Source organism: Emydura macquarii, unplaced genomic scaffold (assembly GCF_026122565.2).
Source record: "Emydura macquarii macquarii isolate MOO-44397 ecotype Brisbane River unplaced genomic scaffold, CSIRO-AGI_Emac_v2 contig_2205, whole genome shotgun sequence".
NCBI classification, from domain to species: Eukaryota; Metazoa; Chordata; order Testudines; family Chelidae; genus Emydura; species Emydura macquarii.
The window spans coordinates 38,455,219-38,471,182 of NW_027132342.1; the positions used below are offsets into that span (position 1 = coordinate 38,455,219).

General features: G+C 43.1%; 1 protein-coding gene across 1 annotated transcript in view; it reads left to right on the top strand.

The window, feature by feature from the left end:
* Positions 1-5,578: 5,578 nt before the first annotated feature.
* KCNC2 (potassium voltage-gated channel subfamily C member 2) overlaps positions 5,579-15,964 on the top strand; it is a 149,492-nt gene continuing 139,106 nt past the window's right edge. The window contains exons 1-2 of the mRNA XM_067559925.1: positions 5,579-5,829; positions 6,258-6,948. Coding sequence (XP_067416026.1) covers positions 6,277-6,948 — 672 coding nt within the window. The 5' untranslated portion in view covers positions 5,579-5,829; positions 6,258-6,276. The remainder of the gene's footprint in view (positions 5,830-6,257; positions 6,949-15,964) is intronic.

Genomic DNA, 15,964 nt, shown 5'->3' on the forward strand with positions numbered 1-15,964 from the left:
ACTTGAAGGTGAAAGAAATTACTGACTTTCAACTGGAGTTCAAATAGATTGTCAGGAAAGCTTCATTGCCACTTTTTCAGAATCCATATGGACTACTAAAAAGTGTCTGGAACTGAGTAATCCTGGGGCTATCGCCTACATATAATATTCCATAGCTCAGTCTAGACAAAGTCTATATCCCACATATGTAGATCTTTACTGACAAAACTACTTGAAAAGCTCCAGTTACAGGTGAGTAACCTTTCTTTCCCCCATCTTGGATTACTAATGCCCCTGGCATGGGTAAAGTATGCAGGAGGCTGTCGGGTTTGTATGGAGGCATACAGCCATTCAGAGCATGGATTCAATTCAATGCTGCTTTTAAAGAATTAGTTAGCACCAATTTGGGGGTTTTTTAGGGGGTGGGGATCAAAAAGTATAACAGAGTGATCTGTCCCCTTTAAGGGCCTATGCTGTTCTAAGGAATAGACCCTTTAAGAACAGGTATTCTGGGACTGGCAGTTATGGTAAGGATCACCAGACTATCTTGCTGGGGTTTATACAGGAGTGCTCTTAGCTCAGTCAAAGGAAACCTAAAGAGAGACCTGGAGGGAGGCTCTTCTGTGGTTGAACCTGGATGATGGGCTGGTAAGCCTGCGAGAATTCAAACACAACTCTAAGAAGGGGTGTGGAGACTGTCTAGTAAGGGCTGAAGGAGCTTGAGCCCAGGGACATAGGCTAGGAAGGAGTTTAGAGAGATGTCTCCTGAAAGCTCCAAGATCTGGAGTGGGACTCCTAGCACTCCCTACTCAAAGGGAACTGGTCAGCCAAGAGAGAGCTGAAGTTCTAACTGAAGGGTAATGGGTGAGCCCTGAGAAAGGAATGGCTTGAGCCTGGAACGGGCAAAGGATGTATGTATTTATTTTGTGAAGGCTTAATAAAACAGTCCCCAAGAAGGGGAATATTTTAAATTTCCTTGGTGCCCATAAGTTGACTGGAGGACCAAGAGGGGAAATGGGACAGGGTGGTGCTCTGGGCCTGCACCTTGAAACAGTGAGCTAGAATTTGACATGTGCAGTTCTGGAAAAATACCATGTGGAGCTCAAGAATCAAAGTTCAAGAATCAAAGATTTTGTGTAAGTAAGTGTTGCAGTTCAGAGTTTATGCAAAACAAAACTGTACACACCATACTGCTGTAGCTATGTCATATCTCACCGTCAACCTCTCTGCATATCTTTTCCTTCTTAAAAGAGGAACTTAAATACAAAAACCTGCATTGATTTTACATAACTGTATTAATTTTCTAAAAGTCAGGAAATGCAAAATGTAAGATTTAACTAATCCATGTAGCACAGTATTATGGATTATTAGGCTAGTGAGAGTAGCAGGATGAGGACTGAGGCTATTTTCATTCTTCTGCATCACATTACTTCTAGTGACATTCTACTCTGTGATCCTTGAATTTCCCTGCTTAAAGTGTGCATTTTTCTGGTCAAAATGTAATGTGAAAGAGGCTTTTCCAGTTTTTGCATAATTCATGAAATTTTACAAAGAATTAAAATTTTTGGGTTGTTGGTGGTGGGGAAATCATATTAAATGAATTGGGGAACAATTTCACAATCCTTTCACAATTTTTTGACTAGTTTTACTCAGCTCTAGTTAATGTTTTGTCTTCATTGCCCATATAAGACCTATCTTCACCAATGCTGTGTATTAATCAAACCCATTTTGCATTTAACTCTTATTTTTAAAGTCCAAAAACACATCCACATTTATTTTTATTTAATCATCAGAATTTCCTATTGTTTCCCTCGAACTTTGCACAATTTAATCACCTTATGATTCCTAGCAGTACAATTTTATACCCATTTGCTTAATTTTATTCTTTTAATTTATTCTACTTCTACTGTATATCAGCCACTCCAAGGAATGTTTTGGCCCTAAATTTTAGTTCAAAATACCTTTTAATATAATGTTAATTATTGTGAATCTACAATAATAACAATATTGATTTATGGTCTAATGAATTCCCTAAAATCTGTAAGAGATCAATAGATGTAATTATATGTAATTGAAATGTATATACACAGAAATGATCATGAAAAATATGTAGGAAGAGAGAGGAGGAAACATTTAAAAAGTTGACAAACTCAATGATTAAACCTGTATTTAAAACCGTTATTGGTATCTATTGTACCATTGTCTAAATTGATTTAAGATGACATTTTATTGCACCATACCATTTTCAACTATTACTGTATTTTCTATCATTCTTCCTGTTTGCTACAGCATCTGTGAAATAGAACAAATGCTGCTTTGCATTAGAAAATTTAGTAGAAATAAGGGTTTGTGCCTCCATGTAAAACCTTTTCTTCTTTTCCACAGATCATAATTTCAGATAAGGATACCTTTTTCTTTTCTCCTGTTTGCCCTTTCCTGTATTGATTCACAGTTGGTAGTTCTACTGAGTCTGCATCATGATACCTAAGTGTGCAATAGGAATCCTTTTCTGTTAAGTGGAACTATCATTTGGCTTACAATTTCCAGAAAGCAATCTCTTCAAGTACAGTTCTATGACTTTGTCATTTTTTTCTGTTCGATAATGAAGTATCTGCTTTCCTTTCAAAATATCTATCCTAAAGGAAGTTTTTTTGTACTTTGCTGAGGTTCATTCCTGCAAACTATCCTGAATTTCCAAATCTTCAGCTACAGAAACACCTTTCCAATTAATATTTACCATGAATCCATGTGACAGCTGGTATGAATGGAAACATTTTTCCATTTTGGCTATATCTTTGTTGTTAAGAATCACTTTGGCCCCAAACCTGTAGCTGTTGTATACCTAGTCCTTACACACTCCCACTTCTGTGGGAATTTTAAGGGTACAATAAATGCAGGATTGGGCCTCTATCACATTCTACAGAAGAAAGTCAAATGTAATCATTTGGGAGGAGGATAAATTTGCTAGTGTTGCCAGTCAGAAGAAGCTGATGATAGAATATTGCTGTATTTATTCCATCATTTTGTTAAAGTGTTCCTGTTTTCTGGACTTTGAAATCAAATCTCTATTATGACTTCATTCTGTATTTTGTTGTGAAATCTACCACTTGCTAAAAGTACAAGGAGTGATACAATTAATTTCTTTTGGTATCATATTTAGTAAGTGGTGCAATATTTCTTTTTAGACTTGACTAAAACTTTATATTATAATGTAGACTGATCTTTTCCCACTCTGTAATATTTTCTCCAAAGAGCACCATCTCACCAGGAATGTAGAAACATTACCCTATCCTGCAGAAAAGCTTATGGGAATGGACTGTAATTTGGTTTCTATGGGAGAGAGAGTTGTCCTATGAATCGACCCTACGTATGAGATTGCAGGGATGCTAGTGCATCAGTAGAAGCCCTATGACTCCATGCTGGCTCTGTCTTTGGTGCCCCAGCAGCTGGTCCCAGCTCAATGTTTTCCACCATGCAGGGGAAGGGGAGGGCTGCAGAAATGCATTACAGCTGCAGGCTGCATCATCAGATTAATGTAGTCTTCCTAACCTCTATTTACCTGCTTCCATTACCAAAAAGAAAGACTTTTTGCACATCTGAAATCATGTCAGTAGACTCTAGCACATGCAGGTCCATTTTCATATGCTCTGTTCAGGAAATTATGTCTCTGAAAGGTCTAATATGTAAATTTCCATTAAAAAAATAGACAGTATAAAACGGATAGGGCTAAATTCTGTTTTAAATTACCTGGATCGGTTTTCAGTAGAGTTACATGGGCTGTACAACTATATACTGAATGCAGATGTTGGCTTTTAGGCATTGCAATCAAGTAGTTACAGTCTGCTTTTGGGAAGGATGTGTGTGTGTCTCATCTGTTACCACTACTCTGGACTAGACCCTTCATGGGGTGCCCAGGTGGTGCCCTACAGACCTCTGCTGAGGCGGAAGGAAAGCCCTCTAATGAGGAGGCCACATGAGCAACCAGGGGCCTTGGAACAGTTTATGTAGTGGGGAGTACAGAGAACCATTGAATCAAACTGCAAACCCTGTCTATGATGGAAACCACTTCAAGCCAGGGAGTGCAACAGCAACCTTTGGGGACTTCTCACCCTCCACAATTCTCTGCCAGGGGCTGAGGCTTGTCTCCTCCTTGACCAGTCTCCAGTATGCTTGAAAACAGGCACCGGTGGGCTAGGGAGGGAGGCAGGCTGTAGAAACCTGATGCTCTGGCAGAGGGCTCTGCTGGTGTTGCCAGGTGCTGTTGGCGGGGGGCGAACACTTTGTTGCGTGAAATGTGGGGCCTCTTGGCTCCCTGCTCCAAGTCCTCCCATCACCAGCCGCAGGGAAACAAGGTGCAGCTCTCGTTTCCTGGCTGCCCGAAGAGCTGGAGCAGCCGCCTGAGCTCCCCCTTCTCCCGGGTGCCCGAAGGGAAGCGGAGACATCGGGCTCCGACAGCCTGATCTGCGAGGGCCTGCAGTGATGCGCACTGATCCGGCCCTGCTGCAGCCAGTGCTCGCCACGTGCCTTCCCCCGGCCGCACATGGAGCGGCTGCCGGCGCCCTGTGCCCCAGACCAGGGGCCCCCGCGCCCAAGAGCCAGGGACACCGCGGCTCTGTGCTGGAGAGCTGGCGAGCTCCTCTGTGCTGCGCCTGTCACCTGTAGCTAGGTGCCGCTTTCCCTCCAGCTGTCAGATAAACAACCGCTGCCAGCCCCGCTTGCTGTCCTTGCGGGAACAACTCAGGATCGCAGGCCCGGGGGTGGCGTTGCCTTTGGCGGCTACATGCGCCCCGGAGAGGGCGGCGCGCGGCGGAGTTTGCGGGAGCGCGGTGCTGAAGGGACAGCTCCCACGCCACCCTCCCGGAGGGCGGGGCCGCGCTTGAAAGCCAAACCTGAGTTGCCTTTTCCCCTTCAAATGAGGGCGTCTCCCCACCCAGCCGCTCGGATCACCCCGTCCCCGAGGTGCTCGGAGCAGCCCACCCATGCCTCTGCTGCCTCTCGGTGATGCTGACTCTTCGCTCCGATGTGGCGAGGTTGCGTGGACCGCGCGCAGCGAGGGAAGAGCGATTTACTAGCCGGCGGTGGGGGCGGCTTTTATTTCCTTCGCAGGTCAGCGCCACGGGCGGGGGACCAGCCACCTGAATGAACATGGGGAGGAAAACAACAAGTAGTTCTCGCCTGGCAGACACACGCACAGATCGGCGGAGGATCTGCCAACTGCTGCGATGGAAACAGCGTCTGGTTCCTGAAGAGGAGCCTCTCTCGCTCTTCTCATTAAGGTATTTGAGAAGCTGGGAGGGGGGAATCCACGCCAGCCTGGCTGCGATTCCGTCTGCTCTTCTAAATGTGAATGTGTAGGTGAAATCCGTGAGGAGGTTAATGATTTGAGAAAGTAGCAGGCAGAGCTACGAGCTCACAGCTCCGCTGAGGGTGTGCCCGCTGCCTGAGCTCTTTGGAGGTTGGGTTTTTCCTCCCACCGCCTCTCTTCTCAGCCCCTAATGTGACAAAAGATGGGCACATCTCACATAATGGGACTGCTTGCTTTTATTCAGCGAGCTTGATCCAAGGAGCCCAGAGACAGAGGAAAAAGAGGGTGGGGAAGGTGACTGATCCGGAGCAAGGCGAAGCAGCCTCGTTTGGTTTCCCTCTGCTTTCTGCCCGTTTGGAGCGGGGGAAGGAAGAGGTGTAGGGGAAGAGTCCAGATCATTGAGGGGGAAATAAAAGCCAGCTGGAAGCAGGGGAGGCAAAGCCTGGAGCTGTGGGAGAGGCATTGCTCTGAAGTCGTCAAGGCTACAGCGAAAGGACTACAAGGTTTGTTCCAGGGTCGTTTGCAAACCAACTTTCCAGTCGCTGGTGAGAAGAGAAGCTCTGGCAGCTGCGGTTGTAGACGAGCGGAAAGGGGAATCATAGGAAAGCTGCAGGGAGATCCTAGGGTGTCTGGGGAAAGCAGCGCTGATTGGAGGGGGACTGTGGAAGAGAGGAAGGGCACTTCTGGGGATTTGGTTCATGGTGGTGGAGGGAAGGGGGGAAATTGGGGGAGAGAGGAAGGGTCGAGCTAGGTGGTGGGCACAGGAGATCTGAGGAGGGTAAAGGGCAGGGAAGATGTGGGCTGCAGGGGGGCATATTTTGTAAGGGGGTAGGAGGTAGTAAAGTGATCTCGAGAGAATCAGGCTCCCTCTGACCCCCACCCTCCTTTGCCCCCTTCCCCATCTTTCCTCCCTCCCCAGTCCCTGCTGGTCTCACGCTGACGGGTCTGTCTGTCTGTCTGTCTGTCCCCCCAGTCATGTCTGAGGCAGAGAGATGGGAAAGCTCGAGGATAACGAGAGGGTGATCCTCAACGTGGGGGGCACCAGGCACGAGACCTACCGGAGCACGCTGAAGACCCTGCCGGGGACCCGGCTGGCCCTGCTCGCCTGCGAGCCCCAGAGCGACTCTTCGGGCGGGGAAGAACAGCCGCCGCCGCCGCCGCCGGCTCCCCCGCCGCCCCCTCCCCCCAACCTGCCCCCGCAGGTGCCGGGCGGCTGCCCGGAGGCCAGCAGCGGCTGCAGCCCGCGGAACGGCGGCGGCCCCAGCGAGTTCTTCTTCGACCGCCACCCGGGCGTCTTCGCCTACGTGCTCAACTACTACCGCACGGGCAAGCTGCACTGCCCGGCCGACGTGTGCGGGCCGCTCTTCGAGGAGGAGCTCGCCTTCTGGGGCATCGACGAGACCGACGTGGAGCCCTGCTGCTGGATGACCTACCGCCAGCACCGCGACGCCGAGGAGGCGCTCGACATCTTCGAGACCCCGGACCTCATCACCGGCGAGCCGCCGCCCGACGGCGACGACGACGAGCTGGCCGCCAAGCGGCTGGGCATCGAGGACGTGGGGGCGGCGGCCGGGCCCGCCGACGGCAAGGGCGGGCGCTGGAAACGGCTGCAGCCCCGGATGTGGGCGCTCTTCGAGGACCCCTACTCCTCCCGGGCCGCCAGGGTGAGACGCCAGCCCCGCCCCGCCCCGCCCCGAGCAGGCGCTGATTTCGGGGGCCTGCCTCAGCCCCGAGCCCCAGTGGGGGGCGGGGGCGCGTGACACTGCCTCAGCCCCTGCCCCCCCCCCCCGGGGTGTTGGAGGGAGGCGGGATCTTATTCACCCCCCTGGGAGTGTGTGTGTGTGTGTGTGTGTGTGTGTGTGTGAGTGAGGGGGGGGACCCTGGTTCAGGCCCTGGTCCCCCAAGGTGGGGTGTGTGTGTTCTTGGTCCCCTGGGATGAAGGGTGTCTGTAGGGGAGGGTGCCCTGGCTTCAGTCACTGAACCCTTGAGGGGTATGTGTGTGGGTGCTCCTGCCTCAGGTGACTTTGATTCAGCCTCTGGTGGTTTCCTGGGTGGGTATGTGTGGCGGGGGGGGGTGACCCTGACTCAGCCTCTGGCCTCCTGTGTGTGTGTGTGTGTGTGTGTTGGGGGTGAATGTGACCCTAAATCTGTCCCTGGAAGGGTTGGTGTGGGGATGAGCTGTCCAAAGGCTATATATAGATACCTACCAGAGTAGCAGGATCTGGACCCTGCTAGAGAACGGCTCTGACTCATTCTCCTCCACCCTGCTCAGGCTTTGATTTTGAGGGTGATGCTGTGTTAATAGGGAAGTGGGGGTGACTTGATCCCTGTGATTTTGAGTGTGTCCTTAGTTCTCTCTTTGCTTCGGTTTCTGGATCTGAGGGTGATCATACTTTAACGTGTATGTGACAGAGGGTGATCCTGATTCACTCTAGTGCTTGGATTAGTCTTGATTTCTGAGGGTGACCCTTACTCATTCTGTGATCCAGGGCAGAAATCTGAGGCAGAAAGTGATTTTACTAGGTTATCCTGATTTAGACAGGAGGTTAGGATTTCACCACAGGTTATTTTCTGTTTTTGAGTGTGATCCTGATTTTATTCTCACATTTTGGTTTCTTATTCAGTGGCCATGTGGAATCACTGTCTGACCTGTGCCTAATTGAGCCTAATTAAGTCTCTGGAGTTCACTCTGGTTAGGAAATCAGGTGCAGTTTTTGAAGAATAAGAAATGGACGTTTTCCCAGGTTTACATTTTTTCACCATGCGCCACCTCCCCCCTCCGCCCCCCCCCAACAGGCCCCCTACAAACAATTTCTTCCTTTTGTGTTTGTTATAACTACAAGTGGTTTTGATTTATGCAAGCAGAATAAGTGTTTTGCGACATCAGGGTTTCTTCTGAAAGGTTCAAGCTTGGGCCACATCCTGCAAACACAACTGTGTTTAATTTTACTGTGGGAGTGGCCTCATTGACTTCAACAGGATTATTCACCTGTGTAAAATTAAGCATGTGATTAAGCATGTTGCTGAATCATATTTTAGGGCCTGATCCAACTCCCATTGAAGTTAATGCCTACTGACTCAAATGGAGTAGGTTTGGATATTTTATGAGTAGAGAAATTATCCAGGCAGGAGATGCAATTCTCTCAGCTACTCTAAGGCTCTTCAGTCACTCCTGTTCTTCACTGATTGGTAGCATTCTCCAAGGAGTCAAAGCTTGTACAGGACTTCGCTTTGTCTGTGCCACTGGTTTCAAATAATAATGCAATAAAATATAATAGAGTATTAATTCTAATTGAATAAATACCTGTTTTTGTTTACTAATGGGACACACACACACATTAATAACATTTCAGCATTATTATTTTAAAAGTAGAATGTGTTCTAGATGTCAGACTAATACCAGTCTTCATCAAAATGCCAGTGCAAAACATCTTCAGAATATTCATTGTCTACATTTTCCCTTTAAGTGTGCTGATAGTATTGAGTTTGTAGTTTTTATATTTTGGAGTCTTTCCAACATTCTTTGCCAGAGAGCTGTTAAATATGAAGTAAAGGTTAAATGGAAGACACCAAGAGAAACGTGAAGAGACAAGTGCTGGCAATAATTGAGTCACAGTACCATGGTTCCTTCACATGTGTTTTTGATCCGCTTGCATTCCTCAATACTGTTTTTAAACTTTGAGGACCAAATTGTCCATTGTGACCAGAACACGTTATCATTAGTTGTTTGGTTGATAAACCTAACAACCAATTGTTGTTTTAAAAATGAAGTGTGTATATATATTGTAGCATAACATAATTTGCTAATATTAATGTTATAGAAGAGACTGCGTTTACTTCTCTGTAGATTTAAAAACTAGTTTTGAACTTTTGTTTTCTCATTGGCTACATAATACCGACGCAAATAAGCCCATAGCCAGAACTATAACTACACTGTCTAAATTCAATGTTTTGCTTTTCCTCCAGGCTGCTACTGTTTATGGTGACCTTTCTGCTAGGAAGGCCACTTTGTGAGTTGTTAGTGGCTTTCAGACCAGAAAATAATTTTGTGTCTAAGAGCTAATGAACACCTAATGAACAATTTCATTTAATCATTCCCCTGCCACTGTGGGACCTCAAGCACTGGTAAACATCGGTCTCCTATATTCTCTGCTCGTGGCTCATAATAGTTTAGTGTCCTGTGGGCTGTCATACTTTGGTCTCATTTCTGTTGTTGGGTTCAGTATGTGGGTGGTGTTGGTGGCCTGTGATATATAAAAGATGATACATGATCTAGTGGTCCATTCTGGTCTTACCTATAGAATCATCATTTATGTCTAGACTGAAAATAAAACAACAACAAAAACCACAACACCCACGGCAGTGAGTCTCAGAGCCTGCGTCAACTGTGGCTAGTGCTCACAGGGCTAGTGCTGTGGGCTAAAAATAGCAGTATAGAGGTTCCAACTTGGGCTGGAGCCTGGGCTTTGAAACTCAGCAAGGGGAAAGGGTATCAGATCCCAAACAAGAACTATTTTTACTGCTATTTTTAGCCCCCATAATTTGAGTCCTGGAAGCCTGAATCAGTTGATCTGGGCTCAGACACGAACTGCCACACTACATCTACATTGCTTTAAAAAAAGTAAGACTCTAAATGATGGCAACCTTAAAAGTCTGAAACTGAAATGTTATTGCCAATTCAGACACTATATTTTCAGGAACAGATAGCTTTCTGACTATTCTGATAAATGCAATAATAGTTTGTGTGAACTCAAATGATGTGTGAATCTATAAACAGTTTGGGTGAAGACCTAGGCCCACTGAAATCAGTTGCAACACTCCCATTGACTTCAGTGGGACCAGGATTTCACACTTTGCATTGTAGTCTAGTTTATTGACTCATGAACCACTTCTCTCAGATTACGGAGACGCTTAGTGTTAAACTTTCATAATCACTATTATTTTTTAAGATTACTGTTCTATTTAATTTGAGCAATTTCAGTTTTATGAAATCTGACAAAGAAGAAAACTGGCATTTTATTTGTTTTGATTAACAGAGTAGCACTTAATATATATGATTTGTGATTTCTAAACTGTGATCTCTAAAAATAGAAATTTATAGAAATTCAAATATAAGTTGTCATGGTAACCTGTTGTGGTGTGTTTGTGTGAGAGATTCTAGCAAGACCATCAAATGATGTTATATAAATAGTAGAAGTAACTAGTTTGTTGACGAAAGATGCATTTGTCTCAATTTATTATTCTAAAAATCTTCAATTTTATTTGTATTCGGCTTTCATATTCAGATGGTAACTGAGATTTATTATCAATTTTGTGAATATTTTATTAAATTAAATTAAAGGAGTGAGAAACTATCCATATATTAGCTGATGTTCCTTAAGAACTCTTGTGTCCAAAATGGTAGTCATGGGTTTTTTATTTTGTTTTGTTTTTTTAAAGACATATATTAGAAAAACAAAGATTAAATCCAGATAACATGTTGCAAGGTAGAGAATGATCAGTATCATTCCTGCCATTACACAGATATAAAATGGGATATACACACGTGATATCTTTTAAATGGGATTATACAGAATAATTTATTTTCAAAATTTCCAGATCTCAAAAGTAGGATGTGCAACTTTTCCTACTGTAGTTCTCTTTTTGAATAGTTTTCTTTCACTCCAGACATAAATAATAGAGAAATCATTCACAAAACAGCATTTTGCAAAATACTGTTATGTACATATAGAAAGGCATTGTTCTAAGACACTAGCATTGAAGGGACTAGTCATTTAACATCTCTGTGCTTTGGTTTCCCCATCTGTAAAATAAATATTATCCTTATCTCGCAAGTGTATTATGAGAATTAATTAACTAGTATTTGTAAATCACTTAGAAGGCAATTGCTATGTAAGTGTAAAGTATTAATTGCAGTCAAGAAAAGCAAATTGCAAAGATGAATCTGAAAATTTATAAGGAAATATTTGAGTCAGAATTGAGTGCTGAGTTTGAAGGAATTCGGGCAGAACCAGCCTTTGGGACCCAAGAAGCTTTTAGTTGTTGGACACTCCTAGCCTCAACTGGGATCTACAAATGCCAGAGCTAGTCTCAGATTTTGTGTTTAAAACCAATTAAATTTTTTAGTCCATTGTCTTTTGAAAGATAGCCTGGAATAGGCAATTCTGTGTAAACAGATCATTAAAGTTTGTTACTGATTTTTCAGAAAGATCCTGGATTAATCATAGTCCTCACTATGGACTTTCAGATGTGGCCTTTGAGTCTATAACAATTATGGCCACATGCCGCTCACTTTTTGAGAAGACCCTAAGGCCATTCACAATTGTCAGCACAGTGCTGCAAAACTGAGTAGTTGAGCAACGTGACAATCAGTGTGGCCTATTTCACTAAATAAGATATTACATGTAAGGCCCATTGTATTTTAATCCTAGCTTCTGTAGCTGTAGTCAAGACACATAAACCCTTTGCCATAGTTTCCTTATCCCTAAAATAGAGACAATAATATTTGCCTGCTTCACAGTGGGAAGGGTTATATTCACTGGGATGCAAAAACTTCTGAGGGTCCTTGTAACCTTTGGCTCCATGTGGGCAACTACCTCTTGCAGAACTTTTTAAAAAGAACTTGGTATACCCGCCAGCACTCTTGCTGAAGTGGGATGGGAGTCCTGCAGATCCCACGCTTTAATATAAAATTAGTCAGTTAAAGTTCAAAGACTCATCTCACTAATCCTCTCCAGAATCCTCAAGCATTGAGATATGACTACACTAGGTAAGAATTAGTTACACTGAGCAAGATGAGAGAGGAGACAAGTATTGTTTTGTAGACCCATTCAAAATGCTAAAGCCAGCTAATTACAAGATATACTAGGGAGCACTGTTATTAACAGCATCACTTCAGGAGTATCTTGATTCTTTAGATGAAGAATTGGTGTCACTTTTGCCAGGTGTCTAAATAATCTATTTTAAAGCAGCTGAGTGCCCTTGGAAATTGGGCTAGTTATCCTTAGGGTTAGTTTGTTAAAGATGTATGGTGCTTTTTAAAATTCTGATTATGGAAGTAAAGCTGATTGGGACGTGGCGAGCGGAGGAGTAAGGAAGTATGACAGAGTAAAAAATAAAATTTCAACATAGAATATTCATTCACAAGGTAGCAAAGGTTGAGGGTTTCTGTTTTCTTAAAAAGGCAGAAAAACCTTTCTAATCTCAAATTATTGAGTTCTTCCACAACTGAAGGAAATATATTTTCAGATGTTACCTTCTGAGGTCTTATGAGTCATATAGCCCTCTTCCATCTGGAAATGATTTCAGAAGTGTTCAAAGGAAATAAGAAAGGATCATAAAGAAAATAGGAGCTCTTTTTGTCATTCTGGTAAGCAAAATATTAGTTTTATTTGTTTAGTGTGGAAAAAAAACCCATTACATTAAATTAGCTAGATCTAATCATTCTGTTTGAAATATTTAGTCTGTAGGGACAGTTATTGCTTTTAAAGCAACAGTAAGGATTGTACTTTGGCAAGAATGGTAATGCAACAGTATTACAGCAATTCATATCCAGCCAACAGATTAGTGTACCCCAAGGGTTGATTAAATTATGTTGTCAATGAATTTTACTAGTAGTCTTCTGGAATACTACTACAAGACTACTGGAATAGCTTGAGAAAGGCTGCTAGAGGGCTTGGTTGACAATTGTTGCTTAATAAATTACCTGTTAACAAAAACTGATTTGGCCCTCCCTAAATTTGGATGGTATCTTTGTTTGTACCATCATATCAATAAGATAAAATAAGAAAGATTTCTGCCTGCCTAACTTCTGCCTTTTTCTCTACAGCTGTTCTGCCTGCTGCTGCTCTTGTTTCCATGGAAACAAGCCAGCTCCTGGCTTCCTGTTTCCACTGAAGAAAACATTCTCTCTCTGCAACTTATTCATCTTAGAAAAGCATTTTGCCATGGCTCTGACATAAATGCCACACAAATGATCTGTCCTGTCATTTCAGAAACAGAAGGTTTTGTATCTGTGTGTGTGCACGTGGCCAAATTCAGGTCTCAGTTATTCTGGAATAATCTGAAATATATACATTGAAGTCCATGGATTTGTGAATTTACATTGGTGTAACTGAAAGCAGAAGTTAGCCCAAAATATGTGCACATGCATACACAGCTAATGATATTATACTGTGAGATTTATTTGCACTTGAGTAATCTGTTAGATAAAATTGTGTTCTGGTTTTTTTTTAGTTAATACATAAAGGGCAATCTCTTGTATTTTGACCTTGGAAAATATTTAAATAACAGAATAATAGTTATTTGAAGAAGAGGACTCATTTAGATGGAGTGCCTGAAGTAGATTAAGACAGGAGGAGGGTCTCATCGGGTCTGATTCTGTTGTCACAGGTCTCAATATTATGTGCTGTCACAGTGTTGCATCATCTATGGTCATGGGATCCAGGCAGGAGAAGAGAATGGGCACACAAGAAGAAATGTATCTGACAGGTATATGTGCCCTTAAGATGCCTCATAGCCAGCTAAAGAGAAGTGTGTGCAGGTATGTGTGTGGGCAGAGTGAGGAACTCAATAGAGGCACCTCCCTGCTGCTACCTTTTCCGGTTTCTACCAGGATGGAAAATCCATATTGATATATAAACATAGAAAGGTGAGGGGTAGGACAATTTTGAAATCCCTAATGCAATTTCCTGCATTTAGAAGATCTTAAGATATTTTAAGAGATTTTGCATAAAATTTCTCTGTTCCAGGCTGTCCATAAATTGCATAACATTTTTGGGGGTGATTTTCAAGACCTACTCATGTCTTGTGCTTTTTTGTAACACTGAAACAAACACACAAAATTAAGGACCCACCCACCCCTAATGTGTTACATAACTTATGGACAGTCCCAGACTCCCTTCCTCAGCCACTAAAGAGAGGGGAAGGAACATGTGTATGTGACCTTCTCTTCCTGTGAAGTTTTCTGTTACCCTCTTACCCCAAGAAGCGGGAAGTAGGGGAGTGAGAGTTAATAAAACATAGTATTTTATAGTGCTTTATATATTCAAAGCACTGTGCAGCCATTTTAGAGAAAAGGAATACACCAGTTCTTCCTGCCATGAAGCACAGTTGCTGCACTACCATTGGTGAAGATGGTTGGGAGCCCCAGAAACTCCAGGTCTTGCTGCTGCTCACACTTCACATTCTCTCACTCTCAGATGACCGGGAGATGTGTTCCCCCTATCCTCCTCTGTATTTAACTTCTCTCATACCTCTGACAAGGAGATTTATATATGTGCTTTTATATCCAATGCAGAAACTTGTGGGTTTTTTCTGACAATTTACTTTTCATTGGTAACAAAGAAGTTACAAATACATATGTATTTAGTTTATAACCTTTCGTCTATTATAGAATTACAGCATACAGCTCTGGTGTTAGCTATTTATTATAGTAGCATAACTCTCCAACAAAATGGTGAGCAAACAGGTACAAAAATATTTTTAAAACAATGTTAATCAGTTCTGTTAAGTGATTTTATGCTAATAGCTTACAGTGCAACATACAGTCCTTATTAATACACGACACCTATTGGCTTCAATGACAGTTTGACCTGAATAAGGACTGTGGCACTAAGTCCTTTCATATAACAGATGCTATTTTAAGTGATGATAAAATAAAGCTGTGAAATATGTGCAAACGTGTTAATATTAAGAAACTTAGTATCATGAATGTCAAGAAAAAATAAAAAGGAAATTTAAGTATAAAGGTGACCTGGATTATTTACTTCATTACCATGAAATACGGCATAGTAGATTGTAATACCTACATGCTAATTCTGTTGGAAATAGCTATACAGAAAGGATAAGAAAAAATCACTTGTGTTTCTTACTGCTTTCAATTTCTTTCATTTAAATGTACTGTGAGTACTTGATAACTAAAAGCAAATTTAAAAGCAACACAGTACTGCACTTCATTTCTTTTAGTTAAACCTCTGTAACAATGAAAATACAATTCCATCTCTTAACACAAAACCAAAGTTTTTGCTATTTGCATCCTGTTTTGGAGAACCTTTGTCCAAAGAGATGACATTATAAGTGATAACCAAATTATCCAGCTATATACCATTACTGAATGTTGTCTTCCTTCCTGCCTTTTAAGATGTCCGAATGCTCTGGGATGTCTCCGTGCATTTGGCCTTCATGCTGGCAGTTTAATTCAGTGTCTGTTCTTATCACAGACACAGTCTTCTAAAGTCAGTAGGGATTCCAGTTTAATCATACATACTCACCACTTTGCTTCTGAGAACTAACACTTGGATGTTTCTTATTTTCTAATTCTTTTTTATGAAGCCTTATTCCCTGACAGTGCTAAGTTTTCTTTCTGAGGTATATGCACATGTACACATATATACATGTGTGAAGGGGTCATTTCACCACTGGCACCTCCTCATGGCCAAGCGTGATGGCTCTCTCTCCTCTGGGGACTCTTAGAATGTATCATGATCTGGCCCTCCCTTCCCTCAAGGAGGGTCCTTCAGGCAATGGTTGTCTGGGAAGCTCCTGCCTGCAGTCAGCCTTTTCCTCAGGAGCTGAAGGTCTGTTCTCTTCCCTGATCTCCCACAAGAGAGCTGTTCTGCTCCACTTTTAAACTCCTCTTCCAGCCTGTGCATGCCTTGCAGGTGTTGTAAGGCAGATGTG